Source organism: Pelodiscus sinensis, chromosome 29 (assembly GCF_052426305.1).
Source record: "Pelodiscus sinensis isolate ZL-2025 chromosome 29, ASM5242630v1, whole genome shotgun sequence".
Taxonomy (NCBI): Eukaryota; Metazoa; Chordata; order Testudines; family Trionychidae; genus Pelodiscus; species Pelodiscus sinensis.
In genome coordinates, this window is record NC_143080.1 from 2,790,231 (window position 1) to 2,815,643 (window position 25,413).

A 25,413-nucleotide genomic window follows, 5' to 3' on the forward strand; every position below is an offset into this window, starting at 1 on the left:
GAAAGCAACCAAGGCCCAGCTGATTGCTCAGCTAGAAGAGAACGACCAGCCACAGGGCCAGGATCTTGTCCCCAGGGGAAGCAGCCAGACCCCCCCTGAGAGTGTGTCAGGCTCAGAGAGGGGGAGGAGCGCTGGAACCCACAGGAGAGATGAGACAGCTTCCCCCAGGAGGCCTGCAAGCTGCAGCCCATCTAGGGCAGGGGCCAGCCAAGCAGAGCTGCGGCGGCTGGAGATCCAGCTGCGGATCAAGGAATTGGAAGTAGAGGACCAAGAGAGGGACCGGCAGGACCGAGAGAAGGAGCGCCAGGACCGAGAAAGGGACCGCCAAGATCGAGAGAGGCAGCGGCAGCATGAGCTGGCCATGGCAGAGCGGAGAACCGGCGGGGCACCGGCTGCGCCAAGTGCGGATGGGCCCCAGGGTCCCAGGACTGCCAGATGCTTGGAGAGGCCCGTGGTGGCCCAATTGAAGGACATGGGTGACATAGACGGGTTCCTCAGTGCCTTTGAGAGGGCCTGTGGACTGCAATGGGTTCCCCCAGCTGACTGGCTGCAGGAGCTCATCCCCGCACTGAGCCAGGAGGCGGCCGGAGTGCTCAGTCAGCTGGAGGACCTACAGCCCGGGGATTACAACCGAGTCAAGGAGGCCCTGCTGCACAAGTTCGGGCTGACCCCCGAGATGTACAGGAAGAAGTTCCGGGGGGTACAGAAAGGGCCACGGGAGACCTATGTGGATCTGGCCTCCCGCCTGGCGCAATACTGCCGCAAGTGGGTGTCTGGAGTCGGAGCCCAGACCGCAGAGGAGCTGCTCAAGCTGGTCATGATGGAGCAGTTCTATGAAGCGTGCCCACCCAAACTGAGGCTGTGGCTCAAGGACCGGAGACCAGAGAACCCCCAGGAGGCCGGGAGGCTGGCGGATGAGTTCACGGAGAGCCGGTCCGGGTGTGAACGGGAGTCCCGGAGAGAAAGGGAACCGCGCAGAGACCGGATCTCGGCTGAGCGACGGAGGGAGTCAACTACGGGGCGAGACCAAGGAACAGGTCGTCTGCGCCCCAGAGAACCAGCCAGGGCCTGGACAGAGACAGCCCAAAGCCTAACTTGCCAGCGCTGTGGGCATAAAGGCCACAAGAGGGCTCAGTGCACCAGGTCCCGGGACCGGGGACTTTCCAGGGTTAACTGGCTGGGGCGGGAGGAAGGGCAGGCTGCCCCAGAGGCAGGGGCTGGCAGGCAAACCTCAGCTCAGAGAGAGGGGAAGGATGCTCAGTGCACCTCCCCTGGGAGGTCTGATTCTCAGGAGGCGGATTTCTCCGTGTACCGGGTGGGGGCAGGACGGCCCCTGCGGAGCGAGTGCCTCATACCCCTGGAGGTGGATGGTAGGAAGGTGACGGGCTTCTGGGACACGGGGGCGGAGGTGACTCTGGCCCGATCCGACATAGTGGCCCCGGAGCGGATACTACCCCACGCGCAGCTGACCCTGAAGGGCATAGACGGGTCCCCGTTTAAGGTGCCTGTAGCCAGGGTGCATCTGAAATGGGGGGCCAAGGAGGGCCTCAAGGAAGTGGGGGTGCACCCGCACTTGCCCACCGAGGTGCTGATGGGGAATGACCTAGAGGAGTGGCCCCATGGATCCCAGCGGGCTCTAGTCCCTACCCGGAGCCAGAGCCAGCGGGGGGCTGACAACCTGGGTCCAGGGAAGGACTCCCGGCAGAGTCCTCAGGGTCCCATCCCAGTGGACACGGGGTCCAGCCGGGCTGGGACTCCGGACCTAGGCAGAGGTGGGGGACAGGTCCCGATCCCTGCCTCAGCAGCTGAATTCCAGGCTGAGGTGCAGGCAGACCCCTCCTTGCAGAGGCTGAGGGACCAGGCTGGCCTCCATGCAGCTCAGCCCCGGGGGAGAGGTGGCCAGGAGAGATTCCTGCGGGAGCGTGGGCTCCTGTTCCGTGAGTGGCTCCCCCCCAGGAAGGCGAGGGCATGGGGTGTCCAGCGGCAGCTGGTCGTCCCCCGAAAGTATCGCCTCAAGCTGCTGTATTTGGCCCACGATGTCCCCGTTGGGGGCCACCGGGGGATCCGGAGCACCCGGCTGAAGCTGCTCCAGCACTTCTATTGGCCGGGAATCTTTACAGCCGTGCAGCGGTACTGCCGGTCCTGTGACTCCTGCCAGAGGGGCGGGAAGGCCCAAGACAGGAGGAAAGCGGCTTGGGGGTCTCTACCCCAGATAGACCCTCTGGGCTTGCTGAGAGAGTTATGGGAGGGGAAGTCCTCCCTGGATGGAGCATCGGGGGTGGAAGCCGCCCTGGCTGTCCAGAGAAGGCTCGCTGGGCTCATGGCCTCAGCCCGAGAGACCCTGGCCAGAGATCAAGGCCAGCGGAAGGGTGGGTGTGACCCCCGAGGACAGGCCTGCGCCAGTCGCCCTGGAGCGGGGCGGCGAGTGGACAGAGGGAAGCCAGCTCATGTGGGGCCTTGCCACGGCCGGCCTGAGTCAAGGGGAGCACCCATGTCCTCAGGGCGGGTTCCCACGCAGAGGACCCGAACTTCCCTAGGTCACGAGCGGAGTGACCCTGCTCAGTTCGCTCTCGGAGGGGGGAGAACTGTGACGTAGTGGGGGTACTTGCTGGGCTGTGGTGACCCCTGCTGTCTGGAGCAAGACCCAGCAGGGAAAACCTGGCTAGGCAGAGATAAGGCCAAACTGGTTGAACCAGTGGCCAGACACCCCCCATGGAGAGGAACAAAGGAAGGTGGAATGCTGCCCTGACTGCGGGGGCAGGGCTGCAAGGGAATTTAGTTAGACTGTGGAAGAGCATGGAGGAGAGCCTAGGGGAAGGGGCTGGAGTTTAGGGGCCCAGTCTCCCCCATCTCAAGGGGGCCTGAGGCATCCTAGCCCAGTTCCTGTAACCAGATTACATCTGTGCTGCGCTGTGCTGGAGGAGCAATAAACCACCCTCAATTCCACTGGCTGGTGCAGTCTGTTTGTGCCATTTCGGGGTGCAGGAGACGGGGAACCCCCAACGCGCCGTCACACCTCCCCCTTCCCGCACTGCCCCGCCCCCTTTGTCCTCTCTTTCCCTGATACCCACCCCCTCAGCACTCTCTGCCCCATCCCCTCCTGCCCCTCTGTGCCCTCACACATCACTTGTTCCATCCCCACCTCTCTCATGCCCACCCCTTCTTTCAAGCCTTCTCCCAGCACCTCCCCCTCCAGCCCCCAATGCCCTTTCCCTCTCCTCTCCTCTCCCAGCATAACCCTGTCCCCCCTCCCACTGACACCTCCCCTCCTGCCCTTTCCCTCAGGCTGTGTCTGGACTACATGCCTCTGTCGTCAGAGGCATGTAGATTAGACACATAGGCAAAGGCAAAGGAAGCCGCGATTTAAATGATCGCGGCTTCATTTACATTTACTTGGCTGCCGCGCTGAGCCGACAAACAGCTGATCAGCTGTTTGTCCGCTCAGCGCGCTAGTCTGGACGCTCCCCTGCTGACATCAAAGCCCTTTGTCGGCAGCCCCATTATTCCTCGTCGGATGAGGTTTACCAGGGCTGCCGACAAAGGGCTTTGATGTCGACAGGGGAGCGTCCAGACTAGTGCGCTGAGCGGACAAACAGCTGATCAGCTGTTTGTCGGCTCAGCGCGGCAGCCATGTAAATGTAAATGAAGCCGCGATCATTTAAATCGCGGCTTCATTTGCCTTTGCCAAAACAACAAATCTACATGGCTCCGTCGACGGAGCCATGTACTTTAGACATACCCTCATTGTCTGCACTTGGCCCCCTGGCATTTGTCTCTCTCTCTCCTGCACCCTGTCCCTTGGTACCTTCCCCTCCCAAGCCCCTTCTCCTTCCACTCCTCCCCCTCCACGCAAGCCCGCCGCTGCCGCCTCCTCCTCCTCGCCTCTGCCCAAGCCCGTTCCCTACCTTCTGCCTTCCACATTGCGGGGCCAGAGGCCGCCAGAGCCAGCGTGGCCCTGCCACGTGCCTCCAAAGACTTTTAAAATCTCGGGCCGTGACGTCACGTCAAACCCGGGCGTCCTCCCCGCCCACGTGCAATGCCGCACATGGGCAGCAGCAGGCGGTGAGGAGGAGCCACGCACGGCAGGGACGCTCTGGGGGTGGGGTGGGAGGACACACGGGGGGGTCGGCGCCAGGCAGAACCGGGGAAGAGACCCAGCTGGCACTTCCGGGTTCAGGGGCACGGGGCCCGAATCGGCCTGAGGCCGGCCCTGCTGGCAGTCACCAGGCATGCTGAGGCCCGGTATTTTTTTCCCGCGGCCCGGTACCAGGCCGCGGCCCATAGTTTGGCAAACGCTGATCTAGTGTATTTGAGATAAAAAATAGCCAAATGCCAAAGATAGACTCATACATATTCAGTATCAAAGTGATCGTAAAAGATGCTTCCCCCTTGATCAGGGATGGCCAATCTGTGGCTCGCAAGCCACATGCGGCTCTTACCCCCTTAAAGTGCGGCTCGCGAAGCCTTCCCCACAGCTCACAAAGCCACCCCTGCATCGCTAGAAACAATCCCTGGCCCCCAATATGGGAGCCTGATGTGGCCAAAAAGCCTTGTGTTTTCTTTTGAAGGGGCAGCGTTCTTTTCCTTCCCCCCCCCCCAACAAAAATTGCTAAAAAAAAATGTCTGGCGCGGCTCTGCATTTTTTCCACCCCTGCTCTAGACTCATTAGCATCATTGTCCACACTTGCAGATGGGAGGGGGTGAGGACGATGTGTTAAAATACAAGGGTAGAGAAGACAATTTAACAAATGCTAACTGTTTGAGCTAAACCCTATGCTCTACTCTGCACATCCCTTACAAGGCTTACCACAGTTCCACTAAGTTGCATTAAATACAGTTTTTCCCTAGTGAAAACAAGACTTTCAGTGGTGTTTTCAGAGCTAAAAATTAAAAAACCTCCTTGGTCATTTACGAGTTATATACAACTCAGATACTGTTCATATAGAAGCTGCACAAATAGCCTTCAAAACACATTCTACATCCTGTTTGCTGCAAACATATTTAATATCTTTTCACTGAGTTTAACAGCACAAACTGTAACAAGCAGGTTTAGGGTTTTTTTTCCAGAGCTAAATTCCCTTGGAAGATATCAAAGGGCCTTAATAATGGCATATATAGTCATATTCTGGTCCGTTCTTCCCCCTCCAAAATCAATTTGGGAATGTTTGCCTCCAGTTTTGGCCAACAGAGCTCAAAACTGTAGCAACCTACCACTCTGACTATATTTATATTATGACCCACTTATATTTGCAGAAAAAACATGTAATCTGAGTGGTTTTAAACACATATACCTTGGGACATGACCTGCGCTTTTCGGCTTTGCAGAACATCTAGCACGTTGGGCACAATATAAACCAGTTTCATGACAAAATGGCTTTAATAAAGAATTGAAGACCATGGTGGAAAGACACAAACCATGACAATTCTAAGTGAAGTTCTACGCAAACATTTTTAAGTATTATTTAGCGCAGCACAATAAGTTGGCTAAAAAATGCTACCAAAATTATGTTACCGTATATTCCGGCGTACAAGACGACCTCTGAAGTTAAAAAACATCCCCCAAAAATCGGGGGTCGTCTTGTACGCCGGATGCCCCGCCGCCGGAGCCCCTCCGCGGCTTTGAAAGCCTCGGGGGAAGCCGGCGGGGGGGCATCCCAGGCGCGCATGGGCTGCCCCCCCTCCGGAGCCCCTCCGCGGCTTTGAAAGCCTCGGGGGAAGCCGGCGGGGGGGCATCCCAGGCGCGCATGGGCTGCCCGCCCGCCGGAGCCCCTCCGCGGCTTTGAAAGCCTCGGGGGAAGCCGGCGGGGGGGCATCCCAGGCGCGCATGGGCTGCCCCCCCTCCGGAGCCCCTCCGCGGCTTTGAAAGCCTCGGGGGAAGCCGGCGGGGGGGCATCCCAGGCGCGCATGGGCTGCCCCCCCTCCGGAGCCCCTCCGCGGCTTTGAAAGCCTCGGGGGAAGCCGGCGGGGGGGCATCCCAGGCGCGCATGGGCTGCCCGCCCGCCGGAGCCCCTCCGCGGCTTTGAAAGCCTCGGGGGAAGCCGGCGGGGGGGCATCCCAGGCGCGCATGGGCTGCCCGCCCGCCAGAGCCCCTCCGCGGCTTTGAAAGCCTCGGGGGAAGCCGGCGGCTGGGCATCCCAGGCGCGCATGGGCTGCCCGCCCGCCGGAGCCCCTCCGCGGCTTTGAAAGCCTCGGGGGAAGCCGGCGGGGGGGCATCCCAGGCGCGCATGGGCTGCCCCCCCTCCGGAGCCCCTCCGCGGGGCTCCGGAGGGGGGGCAGCCCATGCGCGCCTGGGCTGCCCCCCCGCCGGCTTCCCCCGAGGCTTTCAAAGCCGCGGAGGGGCTCCGGCGGGCGGGCAGCCCATGCGCGCCTGGGATGCCCAGCCGCCGGCTTCCCCCGAGGCTTTCAAAGCCGCGGAGGGGCTCCGGCGGGCGGGCAGCCCATGCGCGCCTGGGATGCCCAGCCGCCGGCTTCCCCCGAGGCTTTCAAAGCCGCGGAGGGGCTCCGGCGGGGGGAGCCCAGGCGCTCCTGGCGGCTTTGCTCCCGGTGCCTCTGGTCTGCTGGGGACCATCTCCAGCAGACCAGGGACACCGGGAGCAAAGGAGGCGGAAGGGCGCTGGGGTATAAGATGAAACCCTATCTTTTAATTAAAAAGATAGGGGGTCGTCTTATACACCCAGTCGCCCTATACGCCGGAAAATACGGTAGCTATTATAGCCAATATTGTTTTAATGCATGGCTAAATGAGGTCAGCAGGTTCCATGTTTTAAACATGATTTATATTCACAGAATTACAAAACTTAATCTGTTCCAAGTAGGGATGTGCAAAGTTAACCAGCAAACATCACCCTAAATGGGTGACTTGCCAGTTCCGATAAACCTGTGGGGATTGGAGCTACTCCACATCCATCTTGGGCAGAGGGTTACTCCAGCACTGTGGGGCCCATGATGGATAGGTGCTAAAGCCCTGCTGGGCCATTGATTAACCCTTTACATCCCTACTATCCACCCTCATCCATATGCTTCATTGAACTTGAAACCTGTGCTTGCCCAAGGCTTTTGCAGCGAGGAGAGACAAGATCATTCAGGCAGTGATAGAGCTCCCATGCCTTCCACACAATCCCCCCTCTTCACTTCCAAAGGACAGACAGGTGCTCCCACAACTGATACAATTAAATGGAAAAGAATCCTTGAGCATCTCAGCAGAAATCATGGGATGTCCTAAGACTAGCTAGCGCAGAAACACTGAAGGAATGGTAATGCGAATAAAGCTTTGCTGGGGAAACAGCAAGGTAACCAGAATGCCAGATATCCAGGTCAGATGTGCAGTGCAGACACACTTTACAGCCCAGGATCCCTTGTGGCCATACAAAGAATCAACTTGGGGGGTATCCCCTTTGGAGCATTTTGTTTTGAAGTTAACACCCCACTGAAAGGCACAAGAGGGTTCGCACCTCTCAGTTCAAATTATTTGCAGACTTAAGCAGATATCACTGCATATTGCCAAGCTTTTCCCAACTACTTGAAATTTAATTTGTTTTTAAATGACAGCTGAGATTCTATGTAAACAGAATGACTTCAGGAGCTCGGGATTTAGGAATGCCTTAATCAGGCCCTGCATCCTATTAATGACTCTCTAACTTCCTGTGGGACTAAAAAGGATGAAGTGGCAAATATTAAGCAGCAAAAATTCAAATAAGGAGTTAGCTGGCAACATGTTTTCAAAAACTGTATACAGAAAAACTGAATGCTAAAACAGAAGGGTAGTGGCTCACTCTATTATTTGGCAAAATTAACAGATAACCCTATGCCTGTTTGCAATGCTGCATGTGAAATTGCTGATTACTACCCTCCGAACACCTCAATATCCATGTCTTTAATAAATGAGTTACTTGTAATCTATGAAATATTCAAAATGCTCCCCAAGCTAAATGAAGGTGAACTATAATTAGCCAATGATTACGACTTCCGCAGATAATTTCACACCTCCTTAAAATGAAGATTTGCAGAGAAACCTAAGCACTTAATGTCCAATATTAAATATAAATAAAACACACTCCTGTGGAATTTACTTAAAAAGATAATTACTTAAACTTGCTTTCTGAATCACTTATTTAGCTGATTATGGCCATTCGTTTGGACAGATAACAAATGTATCTAATGCATAACTATCCACTTAACCAGAATTAGCTTGCTATATGTAGTAAGCATTAGGGTTCAAACACCCCAAAAAAGTATAAGTCCAGGAATCTAGAAGGTAACAAATGATCCAGCCATGTAAGAAAACACTGAGGTTATAGAAGAGTTTGCAGTAGACAATTCCAGCTAAATCTAAAATAAGAATCATGGTTCCAGTGCAATCTTCATTGGTACATGTGGCAAGCTCACAGCTACCAGTTGGAATTTCAATTACTATTTTTAGTAATACAATGATTTCTCATATTTCAGTAGTCAGTGCCTTCGCATGGTAAGTCCTATGTATAATGAGTTGTGCATCACCATCAATAAGGATTCCAGAGACCAAATGCTGCTGAGTTTTTTTCCCCCCAAATAGGCCAAACTCAGGTAACAGAGAAAAGTGTGCCCCCAAATTCAGTTGCAGTTAAAGTTTTGTTGATGCATGAGTTACACTTGAAACGACTGCCCACGTACCTGTGTTCTGCAGAACTTACAAGAATTAGTAATAAACTTAGTCATTAATTTTTCAACAGACCTGCCTCTATTTGCAAGGAAAGCAGATTTGTTGAGAAAGAAGGTGCTATGAGATAGGACATATCTCACATTAGAAAAAGAAGAGCTCACTATTAAGTTGTTAAAATATCCTAAATTCCCCTTATTTTTCTTAAATCTACTGCAGTCTCAGTAAGCGAAGCAGTTCTTTATCAAGGACCCTACAGCCCACACCTAGGTAATCTCATGCTTTCATTACTATAATTTCTCTCCACCATTCAGTCTACTTAAAATATCTTGCTGAAGTCATCTCTTACCATCTTCAAAATATTACACATACAGTATTGTAATCTTGAACTTCTTCACCCGCTTCCTGCCTTTGCATATCAATTGTAAGTTACAGTCCTTATGTAATTTAATCTCTGCTTTCTTCTGTTCTTGCCTCCTTCCAATCTTGACCTCTTAAATACTCCTGCTGTGTCCTCTATCCACTTAGATTTATGTCTTCTAACCATGTTGCCCCTATGCTTGGAACACTCACACATACATACACTAAGTTCCCACCTTCGAACCTGCTTTGCCCATGCACCTTTCCTACACTGATCTCACCATTTATTCTACCATTCCTCTCTACATGCACTGTTACCCCATGTTTTATCGTTTGTGTTGAACTGCACATGCCTCAATAAAGACCAGGTCTCACTATAGTACATCTATGGTCTTACGTAAATGGATAACCAAGTGTCAGAACAGTCAACCATCAACATCCCTTGAGAAGAAATGCCAAAACTCAACAGGGTAGGATTCGAGCTGCAACCCAATTTATTTTTTGGAGCAAAATTAAAATGAACTATTTTGCTTTAACACTGTGTAGAGAAACTAAACTTCTGCCCTGGATTAACACCCCAACACTACAAGCATATAATTATTTGTAATCACAGCTCTTTCACACACCCATTTAAATAAACACTCAAATAAAAGAACCTCTTTCTAGCATCCCTTATGATCTGCCAACAAGGAAAGAGGGAGTATCTACCAATTTTTTTTTTTGCCACTTTCCTATTCAAGGTTGGCAAAGTACCTACTACCCAACATTGACTATTACTACCTAACATTTACAACATTTCCCCCCTGGATTTTTCCTCCCTTTCAGAACTAGATCTCCCACTGAAAAATCTGCAAATCAAATTAAGAACATCTACTTAGATTACACACTTAAAATCTATGCACAGCAGATTAGACTATAGTTTGGGGACAACAGTTATACTGTTGTGACAGTCCTCACCCTATGAGCGATAAGGATGTTAAGAAATGGGTAATTCACTAATTGTGTAGTCAATAAAATTTATCGACTACATGATTAGTCGATAAGGGAAGGCTTGCTCAGTCCTGGCTCCAGGAGCTACCTCCTGGCTCCAGGAGCTACCGCATGCAGGAGCTACCCCCACTATGGCTTTGCAGTTTAAATGAAGAAAGAGCTGGGTGTGCAGACAACCTGGCTTTTACTACATTTAAATACAGAGCTGAAGCTACCAGACCCGACAGGAGCTACCAGATCCAATAGGAGCTGGGAATGAGCCGGGCTTGCTCAGTCCTGGCTCTTGCCGGGTCCAGCCTCTCCCCCACCCCCGGACAGGGGTTACTGCCAGAGCAGCCTCTGCACAGCCAGCCTGGGCCACCGTGGACAGGAGTACTTCGCGGTAGCCTCCAGCATTTGGGGGGGGGGGGGAAGGAGGAGGGCCCATACTGCAGAGACAGTGCTCAGGGGAACCGGCTTTTAAGCCAGCTCCTGCTTCCCCTTGCTACCTCTGATACAGAGGCAGCAAGGCGGTGGGAGAGAGAAGTCGACTCGACTACCTGATAAACCTAGGCTTACTACTCACTCACATCCTCAGAACCGTCAGTGTCAAAAAGCACTGAGGGGCAATATGTAACAAACTGCATCAAGAATAGTTCTTACCTTCATCTCCCTCTGGTACATAGGAGGCTGTAATAATATCGATGTCAGCACAATTCATCACAATTTGATTGGTTGCCTGTCCCACCTGCAAAAGAAGTTGTATCCGTAACTGTCGTGAAAGGTTCATACACATTCCCCTTTAACACTATATTTGCTTAGTATTCACTTTGTATTGGGATTTAACCTGACATCATGAGTTGTCTAGAGGCAGATGAAATATTGCAACAAAGTAGCTACAAAGAAAAAATACCACCATTTCTTCTATTTTTAGTCCATAAAAATCACTCACTAGAATATGCATATTTACATTACATTCAGACCATTTAAACATATTACTGAATTATAAATTGTATTAAATTTGTAGAGTAATCTAGCCTAATGGAACTCTGGCCCTTTACCTGGGTTTCTAAGCACTAGCCCCACACAAATATTAAATACTGACAGAAATTAGAAATTTTCCCCATTAGTAATGAGCAATAATGGATTACACTAAAAGTGGATAGTATAGCTACTGAAGATGAGCTAAAACACCTTACACTGTCAATAGTATTTAAAAATGACAAGAACTTTACAACACAGGAACATTGGCTAAAGAGCAGCCTTTCAATTCTAGTTAAAAAGTTCTTTTTGGACAACTTGTGACTGTATACACATTGTTTTATTTGTAAAATGGCTGGTTACCAATGTAATAAAGAGCCTCACATCTCCAGCATTTCACTTGGATGCAACAGCCTGAATGCCCAGTAACAAAAATGAATAAAATTCTGGATGAAAGAAAACTGGAAATGTTTAGGAACTGCTCACCTCCCACAGTAGCTAGTAACCGATTATTCAGAAGAAAATGTACAAACCCCATGAGAGAAAAAACACACAGAATACAAATAGAAGCAGTTTCATCCAAACCCTAAGTAGTTAGTGACTGGCTTAGTCTGGAGGTAAAAGGGAATAATATTCTTTAGATATTTTTTTCCTAAGTGGGGTAACTAAACATTTTAACAAATGCACTATACTAAAAAGCTCTAGCTCAATCACATTACAGCAGCATTCTCACAGAACTGTGTATTGTGTAGAGAGTCTTTATGTCAGACTTTGATATGTTGCCTTTCAATTTCACTGAGCATAAAATAACCCAACAATGTAACCTACCAAAGTACCAAGAAACATATTTCTGTTATATGAAACTAAACAAATATAACAGCTACAGTGACATGATCTAGATCTGGCAAAGACCAGTGAACTTAACTAATCTTTTCTTCACAATATATGTACAATTCAAGAGGTTTTATATCCATTCCCATAAACATTACTTCCATAAACAACAGTTTATAACCTGAGATTGTGAATGGTAATTTCTTAGTTAGGTGGGTTTTTTTTGTTTTTTGTTTTTTTTAAATCAAGCGACACAGCCATTTGGTTTTCAGAAAAAACTAGTCAGCATAACCACTTTTTTCTAAATTGTACTTAATTGGAAGACCCTTATTCGTCAACCTACTAGTCCAAATTCCTCAGCTATTTGAGATCCTAAAAATGGAATGATACATGAAAGAGCTGCCCAAAGTCCAGAAACTACCGAAGTTAGTAAGTCTTTAGCTTTAAAAACTCTGAATAGCTCTAAGCACATAGAAGTGTCTTCATTAGAAATACAGGAGAGGTTAGGATTGATTGGAGACTTCATAATCAAATCTTTATGAGGATGCACTATTTTTAGATTTCACTTGCCTCCTGCCAATACCAGCCAGCTTTACAAAAGGGTACAAAGTGCTGGAAAACTTTTATAGGAATCAGATTAACGGTTAACATGTGAAATATTTACTCTCTGCCAGCCCCACAAATATCAGGTAAAATCAGCAACTGAATATCACAATCAGAGTATACTTGTGATGCTTTAATTACACAGAACTGATAGAAAAACCTTCACACAGGAAAGAAAGCAGCCTTCCCTCCTTCCTATTAAAAATATTTAGAAACCAACTACATCTTTAACAAGTCCTCGACAATTCTTAAAGATGAGGCACAATGAAAATCCCTGCAAAACAGTCAACATTTAACCATTCTTACCTTACCAGAACCTAAATCTTAAATTGAAAAGAACTTCATAGTGCTTTGTAAACACCTTTAATAAATAGCTAAGTATTTAAGTTAATAGATAGAAAACAGTTCATAAGCTTGAGAAGTGAGTTTTCTGGAGAACAGTTATTCTGCTCATGTAGACATTAGTTTTCATGCATACAATCAAGTTAAGCAGCAAAAAGTACTCTTGATGGATGCAATACATTCATTTCCAAGATTATAAATATGTGAAGTGTCACCCTTGCTCCACACAGCTGTACAACATAATTAAGCTGCCCTTCAAACAGATCAGGCTGATCAAGGAGATTCAGTACAAGAAAATGATGGAGGAGAAATACTCATGACAGATCCAACCATAACCAAAAGAAAAATACTTGAAATAAAACTGAAATGAGATGAGTGTCAAAGTTAAATACACAGCAGAACCCTCCGAAATGGACATCCTGGAACAGACTAAAGAGGTTAAGAAGCAGTTATTTGGCTAATCATGTAGTGGATATCATTTGTATCCACTACACGATTAATCAATAAGGGGAGGCGCTCCGCAGAGCCGCAGTGAGAGCAGATCCCGGAGCTGGCCTGAGCAGTCCTGGCTCATGCCGGCTCCAGGATCACTGCAGTGCTGTCCCCCTACCCCCGATACAGAGGCAGCCTAGGCTTATTGGGTAGACGACTATTTGACTACTCACTTACACCCCTAGTCTTGACTACTTTTGCCTAGGCCTCACACCAGGCCTGTGATGTATGGGCTTATGTCTCAGGCCTTCTTCTGACTACAGTTTGCAGTTCAGTTAGATGGGTCACCCGCATGGTCTTGGAGCTGATATAATTAGTATTTTAATCCCCTTCCATCAGGTGGACCTAGGCTTATCAGGCAGTCGACTACTCAAGTAGTCGCTTACACCCCTAGAACAGACCAACCTTTCTGTCTAATACCTTGCTACTGGCTGTAGCCTAATAAGAGGGAGAGGTTAAGCCCTATCCCAGTTTCTCCGCCTTCCGTTCCACTCCTGCAAAACAAATCATGCAAACAAACCATCCATGCTTATTTTTCTGGAGAGGAGAATTCCATCAATCCTAGTGGGAGATCAAAGTTTATTGTTTTGAAGCACAAGCTTCCCCTCCTGTGTTACCAATTTGAACTAGCTTGTTGACGTCCTAGAGATATATCAACCATATAAAGTCTCAATGGAAACAATACTTGTTTTCCAGGCTCTCAGAGGAAGAATAGTTATAATTGTTCTAAATTCAAAACCAGTTCAATTTTACTTCAAACACAAGTAAAAATTTAACTGTTTCCTTAAGCTTTCCCTTAGGGATTAATTTTTAAAACAGTGTATGTGAATCTACTTGTTCATATTCACACCCACAATTAATTTGGAGCAGTTTATAAATTTCAGTCTCAGAAAAGGATGCAGAGGCTAAGCCTAACAAATTTTACTTTTTATTGTCCAGATTATTGCAAAGATCAGAAAATTTAAAGACTACTTTCACTGAAGTCAGAATATTCATGTAAACCAGAAGCAATTTAAAATAAGCTCATGCCCCTGCAAAAATGACCAGTTTCATTGGAATACAAGAGAACTGGGCATCTCAGGCCCCTCAATCATAACTACGAAGGGGAAAGGTTGATGCTCTACCTATAATTCGTATCAAACTACCTTAGTACAAAGAATAGTGATATTGACCGGTTTAAGTTCTTGAGTAATAAGGGAAGAAAGCTAGTGAATTTGTGAACAATTATTGTGCAGAGGCCAAGTAACTTAACCATTAAGAAAGGTTAGCTCATGGAATCCTTTTATAGTTTCCATTACATAATAATCAATAAAGTCTGAACTGCATTTACTGGATGTTTACTTTGTCAACCAGAAATCCCCAACTGCATCCAAAGCTTTAAAAGCCAAGCCACTCCACAATTCATTATAAGGGAAAAGTTAGACCACAGGGCAAGATTTCATTCTGAAAATGTCACTTTTTTCATCTAATTCAGATGTATTTTAAAATATTTAGGTATAGTTTTAGTTCAAAAAAATCAAAAAGCAACTGAGAGTTGTAGAAAATTGTATGGGGGAAATCCTATCACCAAGGCTTTCTAGTGTTCCAATTAAATTTAATACAGATGTTTATGTTTAACATGCCAATAAGGTGGGGCACAAGGAAAAAAGTCAGTTACTAATTACCTTTCCTAAACCACAAGTCAGAAACCTGTAAACAGACATTTTCATAACTGTTCAAACAGGAGTTAAAGATACTCAAATTTCTAATTAGCTGCTTATGCAGAAGAGTAGAGGGAAAGAAAACTCTAGGATTTCTGTACTATTTACAGCAATCAAACAAGACATCTGGGGAGTTCTGATGGAATCTGAAGCCACTTGAACTTCAGTCTCATGGTTTATTCATCAGAAGTCCCTTCTTAATGCCATTAAGATCTTAGCCTATACATTCTCTGATGCATGAATTCTTTCTATGTACTGTACAGTTTGGCAACACTTGATAAATTAAAACCTTGTAATTTAAAGTTGTTGGATAGTTAATCTACATATAACATCCCAACAAGCATGCACTCAATTCTCAAAGCCTGCCAAATGTTTGATTAGTATTTTACTCTCCAGAAATATGAAAACAAAACTAGTTCAGAGCCTAAACTGTAAACAAATGCACAGAGACCCTGCTCAGAACTGAAAGATCAATTATGCCAATGAGAGATCAGCAGCAGCTACATTTATTAATATTTACCTAGGTAACCACATTTTTCATTCACCTACATCTAGATTGGATTATGGAAGCCAAGCAGTAAATCTACTAATATCAAACACAGTATTGCTCTGCTATAAAAAGCTATTTTGTATTTCAAACAGCATTTAATTCTATTATATCCTATAGTATTCACACTTCAGAAATATTACGTTTACACAACTCAAGTGTCTTTTTAATGTATAACAAAGGGATCACCTTTACTCTGATGAATTACAGCATTGCACAGAACTGAGAATTAAGGGTTTTGCCTGTTCTGAAAAGCAGGAGGTATACAAAGAGTAATAGCAGGGACCCCGACTGTGAATATGAATAGAATCAAAATTAGTGCAGTGTCTTTAATTTTCAAACTCAGATCTAAGTTATAGTACTACAAATCCAAACTGCTATACTGGATGCAGATTAGTCTAAAAGACTTTCCAGATGGTCTACAAAACATGGTATTCATAAGGATGGATCTTCAGAGTTGTAGAGCTTGTCTACACTGACATTTTACAGCATTACAACTTTCTTGATCAGGCGTGTGGGGGGGAAAAACCCTGGGCACAAGTTACAGCACTGTACAGCACCAGTGTAAATGGGATCCCAGCTCTGGGAGTTACACCTAGTTTAGGTGGTTTACGCAGAGTGCTAGGAGAGCTCTCTCTCCCAGACCTGGTGCCATAGCTGTACTTGTACCACTGCAGTGGCAGTGCTTTAATGTTTTAAGTGTAGACAACATGCATGATCAACCAATCACTAATCAGCAGGGCTAACCAAGCAGCGGCGAGCCCCACTCGCCAGCCGCGTGCTACTGCGCACGCACTGACCGCACTGCGCGGCCGCGCTGGGCTAAAATCTCCTCACCACGGGTGAGTAGATTACGTTAATTGTCGAGCCCTGCTAATCAGTATACTCTAAAATCAGACTATGAATGCCTTCCCCTAGTCTGGCAGATACTACATAAGCAAGCTATAAAAAGCGACAGATGTGGGTTAAAACATTGCTAAATATACCAGAACATCCTGAATACATATTAAAGGGATTGGGAAAGGAAAGATTTTAAAGGTCCATCCATTTTATATTGTACAGCCAGCCTTTTAGGCAGCAGATCCTTATTGTGCAGCCAAGAGGACCTTTGCTGGCAGTTTATACACAACAAAACTGAACTATCATGAGTTGATATTTTCTATATTTAATATGATGGCGTACAATTTCCAATACGTGCAAACCAACAGAATCACGTCGCCCAGATCTGTCTAAATCTCTAAGCTGTTACACCCTTAACCGGAGAAGTAATTGTTCAGAGGCACTACAGCATTACAAACTTTAATTTATAGGATTAAAACAGAAGTTGAATGTTAGGAATCAGCTGACTAGTTTTGTTGATGGCTAACTCAGATTTGCCTTTTCAATTTGATGCTACAGAAAAATAGTATGTTAGCAGATCCCTTCTTTGTTCATGGCCCAGGATTAAGCCTTTTGGGACTGGAAACAGAATGGACTTCAACTGACCTAGACAACTGAGTAATGACTGTGCCAAGTTGATGTCTGGACCCTCCAAAATAGAGTTATAAAAGGCGACTTTCATGAATTGGCGACATAACTATTTGGCAGTTCATATTTTCTCTGAATGTTACTTCTGCTTATTTAAAACAGTTCACAAAAAGGTATTTGCATCTAGGGATGTGAATGGTTAACAATTTGATAGCCCCTTAAGACTGAGCCCCACAAGCCAGTCAGCTGCCATGGGACAACTGCAGGTTTTTAGTTGCAGTGTAGGGATGTGAAGGACGAGTTGACTACCCAATAAGAAAATGTTTATCAGATAGTCAACAGGCTTGTCGACCAGCTGCTTCCCCCACTTGCTGCCTCTATCAGAAAGTGGCAGAAAGAGAAAGGGGTGCTTCAAAGCGGCAGCCAGGCTGCACGCGGCGTTTCAAAGAGGCAGTGCAGCAGAGAGCCCGAGATCAGCCGGGGACTACCCATCCTGAGCTCCACACGGCAGTTCTGCTCTGAAATGCCACAAGGAGCCTGACGCTGGACTCCCCAAGGTGTTTCAAAGTGGCAGTGCCACACGGAGTCAGTGGGGGAGTCCCCGGCTGATCTAAGGCTCCACGCAGCATTTTCACCTTTGAAGTGTAGCAACAGCCCTAGGCCTGTTGCTATACTTCTAAGGTGGCGGTGCCCTATCAGCTAATTAAATCGTCAATGCAAAATACATTGTCAATTCGATTAGTCAATTAGTTGATATTTAACATCCTTCTTGCAATGTAGACAAACCCAGAGTATCAGTGATAGAGCTGGAACTGAAATTAAGGGAATCTAGCTCCTCATTCTTTGATCAGTCCGGTAACCACAATTCCTCTCAATAGTCCAAACTGTTGCAAATATGCATGTAAAATCCTGGCCAATAAATTAACTGGCTAAACTTTATGTTTAACCAGTTCACTGATTAAACAGGAGCAGGTGGGCACGCCACTCCAGCCTGAGCAGAGCAGCCCCCGCTTGCAGGAAGGGCGCAGCTCCATCCCAGCCATCCTGCCTACCCCTGCAGCAACTCCCATCGAGCTGCCTGCCCCCCTGTGCTGCTGCCTCTGGTTTAAAGGCAATAGTGTGGGGCAAAGGGGGAAGGAGTGGAGGGAAATGGGAGCTAGTGCTCATTACGGATGTTAAATTTTGATTAATTAACTAATCAAATAGTCTATGGGATTTCCATCGACTATTCAATTAGTTGATAAGAACTTCCACGTTCCGCCTTTGAAATGTACAAGAGCCCCAGCAGGGGCTCTTGTGCATTTCAAAGTTGGAATGAGGTGTGGAGCCTGTGGTCATCAGGAGAACCAAAGTTGGTCGCCACTGCACCTCTGCCCTTTCCCATGGAGCTGAAGGGAACAGGCTTTTAAGCCTGCTCTCTCCAGCACTCCCTCCTCTTCCCCCCCTTTGCTGCCTCTTTGTGATAGAGGCAGCAAGGGGGGGAAGCAAATAGTCAACTAGTCGCTTACATCCCTAGCACTCGCAAGGAGTCAGCAAGTAAGCCAGATCCCCATGAGCACTGGTTCCCGCCCCCACGCTGAAAATGTCAGTGGTTACACACTTACACAAACAAACACATTTTAACATCCCTACTTCGGGGTAGGATTGGAGATGAGGGACTCAGTATGCAGGCTGCACTGGGGAGAGTGCACTATTCTAACCCTCACTCAATGCAGCAGCTTGGGGTCAGTTGAAAGCAGCTCTCCATGGCTGCTACAGCTCCAGCAAGCACAGTCAGAGGAGGGGTGGCATGTCCCTTGGCTGAGGCAAGTCCACATTCATCTGCCCCCTGCGCTACTCAGCCAGAGTGAAGAAGGCAGCCAACCCTGCACTTTCCCCTTGCTCCCTGATGAGGGGGAACAGCCGGCAACATTCCCATATGAATAGGGGTGGGGAGCTTCAGCCCCCCTGCCCTCCCTAAAGGGTGCCTGGGAGGTGGAAGGATCGGGGATGGAGCACTTCCAGACAAGCGGGAGAAAGGAGGGTCCCTTTCACTTGCTTGGTGATTGTCTCTTTTCTGTATGGTTTTATGACAAGCAACTCCATTCCAGGCACATCCAAACCTTTATGTTTACTTTATGCTTTAAGTTACTCTGAGACAGGAGTGGGGAACCTTTTTTGGGTGAGGGGGCCACTGGCTCACAGAAAAGTCATTTGGGGTCCGCACACTAGTGAGAAAAAAAACCTCCTCACTGACATGGCCGCCGACAGGGAACAAAGACACTCTCTACGTCCCCCTTGCACACCGGCATCTAGGAGAGCCCAGCCCCGTGATGGGACAGTAGGGGGGCTGAAGCATCAGCTCCGCAGTGCTGGGTGGAACTGAGCCTCTGGGGCTGGATCCAAGGCCCCCAGGCCTGAGGTTCCCCATAACTGCTATAAGAGGAAGTTGTACTAGGGATGTAATAGTATAGTCAAGCAATTGATAAGCAAAAACATATAGGTTAATGCTTTAGAATACATGAATTTCCCGCCCCCCACTCCTTGCCAGTAAATTTTTTAACAGGCTGGCCAGCAGTCCAGCTCAGCCCTGGCTTGCACTGGGTCCTGAACCCACCCCTGCTGTGGCTCTGCATTGAAAGTGCATTAGGAGCCAGGCAGCCCGGCTCAGTTCCGGCTCGTGCTGGGTCCGGGAACTCAACACCCTCCCCCGGACAGGGGCTGCCCAGGGACTATAGGATAGTCAACTAACCGATAAGAACCCATGAGGTTAATCAACTATTCAATTAACCAATATTTAACATCCCTAAGTTGTACACTGACTTCGGTGGTCCTAGCTCTTACCATTTAGGAGACGCTTCAGAGGGTAGCTGAGTTAGTCTGTACAGGATAAACTTAAACAACAAATGGTCTGGTAGCACTTTATAGACTAACAAAACATGTAGATGGGATCATGAGCTGCCCACAAAAGCTCATGATACCATCTACATGTTTTGTTAGTCTATAAAGTGCTACCAGACCATTTGTTGTTTTTTAAGTTTATCATTTAGGAGAAGTTCTTTAACAAACAGATGGACAATCTCTCAAATATATAGTAGGCATGTGAATGCTAAAGTAATCTTAAACAGCCAGACAGAAAACTTATTGAAGTTATAGTTACTAAAAAGCTCAGTCACTGCTCTGAAAAAGAGGTTAGTTTTACATGGCTATAAATCTGAGTTTTATCAAAAGACAGATCATAACACCGTAATTTTTGTTTATAAGAAAGCAGACAGAAAACTTGGCCTGCTTTAGGTTTGTTCAACATGTGAAAACTAACAATGAAATGCCAAATTAAAAACTACAAATAAGCATTGGTAATTTTCAAGACTAAAATCGCATGATTTGCTTCAGTCAACAACTGCCACACAATCTTATCTACTGAATCATAAAAGGTTCTGCTCTCTCATGCGGACATGAAAAGACCCTGTATAAGCATAATATGTACTTCTGTAGAGTCAATGAACAGCATTCTATCAATCGGTTTACATGCTTATGAGTTCAAAAAAACTGGCGTTCCAAAGCCAAGACTTCAAGTGCAATACTTATTTGAGCATCAAATGCTCAAGGCAGAAGTGTCACCCACAGAAACAAAGTGAAAAAGGCCACCAAATCCTACTTACTGCTAATGAAAAAACAAAACAAAAAAACCCTACTCACAAACAACCTATTTCACTGATCGAATGCTGACCTTTAATCTGATACTTGAAAGAATAGTTTAAATATATATTTATGACTGATTCTACAGCTCTCTACTGAGGATGGCAGAAAATAAGACGTTGAGGTACATAGTAGCAAAAGCTTTCATAAACAAATAATTAACCATGATTTTTCCAGGTATAAGTGTTACACCATTCAAGCTCTAGCTTAGAAAGTATTTCTTTTCAACCGCTTAGCACAAATTACTGTCTGCTCATCCACTGCCACTACCAGGGTTCTTGTTATTAAATCATGATACTGGCCGTTCAGAAGGTGGTGGTGAGGATCCAGTAATCACTCCTTCCAAATCCACACAATCGGGAAGACTGGAGAGCTATAAAATAAGTGCCTAAATCTGTTATAACTTGGTGCCTACACAAAGACATAGGATTTCAGAAAATGAATAAGCATATTTTCAAAACAGTCTCATTACTTTACATTTCTACTTCACTAGTTGATGCTTCTCTCTACGTGTATTGATCAATACTCTCAGAATTGTACCCAAACCACATCTCAAAGTGGATAACAAACCCAACAAATACAAGCTCAATGAAGGTCTTCCAAAATTCCAAAGCCAGTCCTAAGATCCTAGCAGCAAGAACACATCTAGAACTTAAGCTAAAGGAGAACCTCCAAATAGAGAATTTCATTATTTCCTCCACATGCAAATATACTCATCACTGGTCATCTTCCTGCCAAGTCACAAGATTCACCATCATTCATAGCCTTTCACCCACCTCCAATCTACACAGACATCAGCTTGAAGCTAAGTCTTCATATTTATCAACCTTATTACTTCATATTTATCAACCTTATTACTCACATAGGATTACAGACATCACATTTATAGGCAACTTTTAACTTCCTTTTATGACTAAGGATTTTGGGATGCGTATATTTCAAACAAGGTATTTACAATCTTCCTCAAATATTTTTCATTCTTTGTTCATTCAAACTGTGCCAGCTTGAAAGAAGACCCAGCCATAACACAGAAAATTTGCATAATTTTCAAACTAATTTCAGAGGAAAAAAACTGAGTATGATAGTGTTTGCTTTTCAGAGAAAGTGTGAGAATCAGTGTTTTTGGTTGTTTACATATTTTCACTGGTAGGGTAGCTTCTGGTTTCATGGAGACCTCTGCTTTGCATGATACTGAGGCTCACAGTAGCTTCCAATCTTGCATTAACCAACAGGAAAAGAATTTATGATTTTTTATATAAGGCTTTCAACCAAATAATTCCAAGCCATTTCATAGACTGAATGTATACAATACCACTCAAATGCAGCATCTTTTGGATTGGAAGGCAAAAGCAAGCCATATTCCACAACTGGCATAGGGCAAAAATACTAACTGGAGCTAAGAACAGCCATACTAGGTCAGAGCAATGGTCCCTCTACCGCAGTGGTCACCAACCAGTAGATCAGGATCCTGGAGCCTCTGACAGGTGATTCTGACTGGTTTGGCTGGGAAGCACTTCACCTGCCCCTCCTCACACTGCCCTGCTGCTCCCGCCCCCTGGGAGCCTCCCACTTGATGTGAAGGGTGGGGTAGACAGAGGCAGGGGGACTGATGTCACTCTGTCCTGCTCCTCTGTAACCTATCTTCACAGAGTGAGGAGGGTGGGGCCTTGGCAGGGCCTCCAAGGAGGGGCGGGGCAGGGGTATTTGGGTTTGAGGCAGATCCTGGACTGACAAATTCAAAAAGTGATCTTGCACTTAAAAAGGTTGGAGACCACTGCTCTAGCACATTATCCTGCTGCCAACAGTGGCCAATGCCAGATATTCCAAAGGAATAAATAAAACAGGTCAATCATCAAAACACACATCCTATGTCATCCAGTCCCAGCATCTGCCAATAAAAGGCTTAGGACAACCACAGAATGGGGTTGCATTCCTGAGAGCCAATGATGGACCTATCCTCTGGGAATTTACCTAATTCTTTGTTTAATCCAGTTACTCTTCTGGTTTTCAAAACATCCCCTGGCAAGTTCCATAACTTGACTGCATAGTTTGTGAAAAGCTTTCATTTGTTTTAAACATGAACACTTCCTTATTCAATTTCCTCAAAACATTCATTATTTCATAGACCTCTATCCTACCCCATCTCACCTGTCTCTTTTCCAAGCCAAACAGTGCCATTCTTTTTAAGTTGTTCCATGTCCTTAATCATTTTCATTGTCCTTCTCTGCACTTTTTCCAGATCTAATCTTAAGTCTTTTTTTGACTTAAAGCAATCAGAACTGCATGCACTACTCAAGATGTTGGCATCCTATAGATTTATATAATGGCATTATGATATTTCCTGTCTTATTCTTTATCCTTTTCCTAATAGTCCCTATAATCTTTTTTGACTGATATAGCACCCTGAACAGACAGTTTCAAATAATCACAGCAATTTCAAAATCGCTTTTTGAGCAGTAATAGCTACTAGACCCTCCTCATGTTGTATGTATAGCTGAGATTATATTTTCTAATACATATTACTTTGCATTTATCAACACTGAATTTCATCTGCCCTTTTGTTGCCCAGTCTTGTGATATACCTGTGTAACTCTTCAGTCTGATTTCGACCTCACTATTTTGTGTAATTTCTCTCCTATTCCAGGACTTGTTTAAGAGCCTTTGGTGAGGAAGCTTGTCAAAGGCTTTCTGAAAAACTAAGTATGCTATATCGACTGGCTCACCTTTATCCACATATTTGTTGATACCTGCTCTGCCATGAACTTGAATAGATTAGTGAGGGTTGATTTTTCTTTACAACAGCTCTTCCCGAAGAAACCTTTGTGTCTGTTCTTTACTACAGTGTCAATCAATTTACCTAATACTGGTATTACTACCATCCTCCGGATATTTAACACACATACAGGAAAAAAAAGCAGTGCTTGGATTCTTTGACTCAGAATGGAAACATTGGGGAGAAAAATAGAAAAGGGACAGAGAAATAGTCAAGAAGCATGTGTGTGGGCAGAGAGTTGACCCTCCCAATACAGTAACCCACAGGAGAAAACGGAAGGCTGACACAGCTCTTGAGGTGGGCCCTGAGTGAACTCCCTCAAGGATCAGTGCTCCCTGAAAGCTGTGCACTTGTGCAGTCACTCAGGAGAGATTCAGATGCCTTCCCTCCAAGTCAAAGAGCACTCCCCCATTCCCTCTCCTCCCTACCGTGTCTCCCCCTCCCCAAAAGAGCACTCCCCCAACCCCTCTCCTCCTCACTGAGTCCCTCCCCAGGGATGATCACTCCTCCCACCTCCTCACCTTCCCAGCAGGCCCCCCACCCCCAGGGCAGAGCACTCCCCCACTCCCTCTCCTCACCACAGTACCCCCCCCCCCGGGCAGAGAAACAGTGCTCCCCCCACCCCTCCCCCCCACTGTGCCCCTCCCAGAAGAACAGTCCCCCACCTCCTTTTCTCCCCCCCCCCCCCGAGTCCCCTACCCTGGGGAATAGCACTCCCCCCCACCCCCCACAGAGCCCCCCCCGGGGAAGAGCTCCCCCCCCCCCCCACAGAGCCCCCCCCGGGAAGAGCCCCCCCCCCCCCCACAGAGCCCCCCCCGGCTCCCCCACCCCCCCACAGAGCCCCCCCCCCGGGAAGAGCGGCTCCCCCCCCCCCCACAGAGCCCCCCGGGAAGAGCGGCTCCCCCCCCCCCCACCCCCCCCCGGGAAGAGCGGCTCCCCCACCCCCCCACCCCCCCCCGGGAAGAGCGGCTCCCCCACCCCCCCCAGCCCCCCCCGGGAGCCCCCCCCGGGAAGAGCGGCTCCCCCACCCCCCCACAGAGCCCCCCCCGGGAAGAGCGGCTCCCCCCCCCCCCACAGAGCCCCCCCCGGGAAGAGCGGCTCCCCCACCCCCCCAGAGCCCCCCCCCCCCCCACAGAGCCCCCCCGGCCGGTACCTGCACGGCCGCCTCCAGCTTGCCCTCGAAGGTGAAGTCGATGAGGTCGGGCTTGAGGCAGAGCCCGTAGTTGAGCGGGGACACGTCGGCCGGCAGCCGCTCGAAGGGCCGCTTCTCCGGCATGGCGGCGGGGGGAGGCGGCGGGACCCAGCGAGCGCGCGGAGCCTGCCCGGCCAGCGACACACGGAGCGAGGGGCGGCCCGGCCGCGCGTTCCCGACAGCCCTCAGCAGCGGGGCGGCAGGGGGCGGGGCGGGGCGCGGGGACGCTGCGTGCGTGCATGCGTGCGCGCGCGCGGGCGAGCGCCACGCACCGCCGACGGCGGGCCGCGCGCCGTGACGACAGAGCGGGCGCGCGCCGTTCGAAACCGCCGCTCCGTGGCGGGGGGGGGAAAGGGAGGGAGAGAGAGCGCGCGCGAGCGTGCGAGCGCGCGGGTTGCGTCAGAAGCGTGCCCGCGCGCTCTCCATCCCGCCCCGCCCCACCCCGCCCGCGCCTTCTTAGTGGCCCCGCCTCCAACTCGCGCACCCCCTGAAGGTGGGGTCCTGCGCCTGCGCGTGGGGAGGGAGCTAGGTGTGGCTGCACACAACCCTGCCCCCCACTAGTGGGGCGGGGCTCCCGTGTCCAGGACCTCCCAATTCTAGAGCCACTGCACTTCTAGAGCCAGCCCCTGTTCTAGAGCAACCTGCAATTTAGAGGCACCCCTGCTGTTCTAGAGCCAGCCCCAGTCCTACAGCCACCATGCTTCTAGAGCCCCCCCCCCCCCCGTTCTAGAGCCAGCCTCTGTTCTGGAGTGACCTGCATTTCAGAGGTACTCCTGCTGTTCTAGAGCCACCCCCTGTTCTAGAGCAACGTGCATTTTTTTAGGCCCCCCGCTGTTCTAGATC

General features: G+C 48.2%; 1 protein-coding gene across 1 annotated transcript in view; it reads right to left on the reverse strand.

The window, feature by feature from the left end:
- NPEPPS (aminopeptidase puromycin sensitive) overlaps window positions 1-24,777 on the reverse strand; it is a 70,995-nt gene extending 46,218 nt beyond the window's left edge. The window contains exons 1-2 of the mRNA XM_075911445.2: window positions 24,532-24,777; window positions 10,628-10,712 (exon numbers count right to left, since the gene is read on the reverse strand). Of these exons, the coding sequence (XP_075767560.1) occupies window positions 10,628-10,712; window positions 24,532-24,654 (208 nt within the window). The 5' untranslated portion in view covers window positions 24,655-24,777. The remainder of the gene's footprint in view (window positions 1-10,627; window positions 10,713-24,531) is intronic.
- Between the last annotated feature and the right edge of the window lie 636 nt (window positions 24,778-25,413).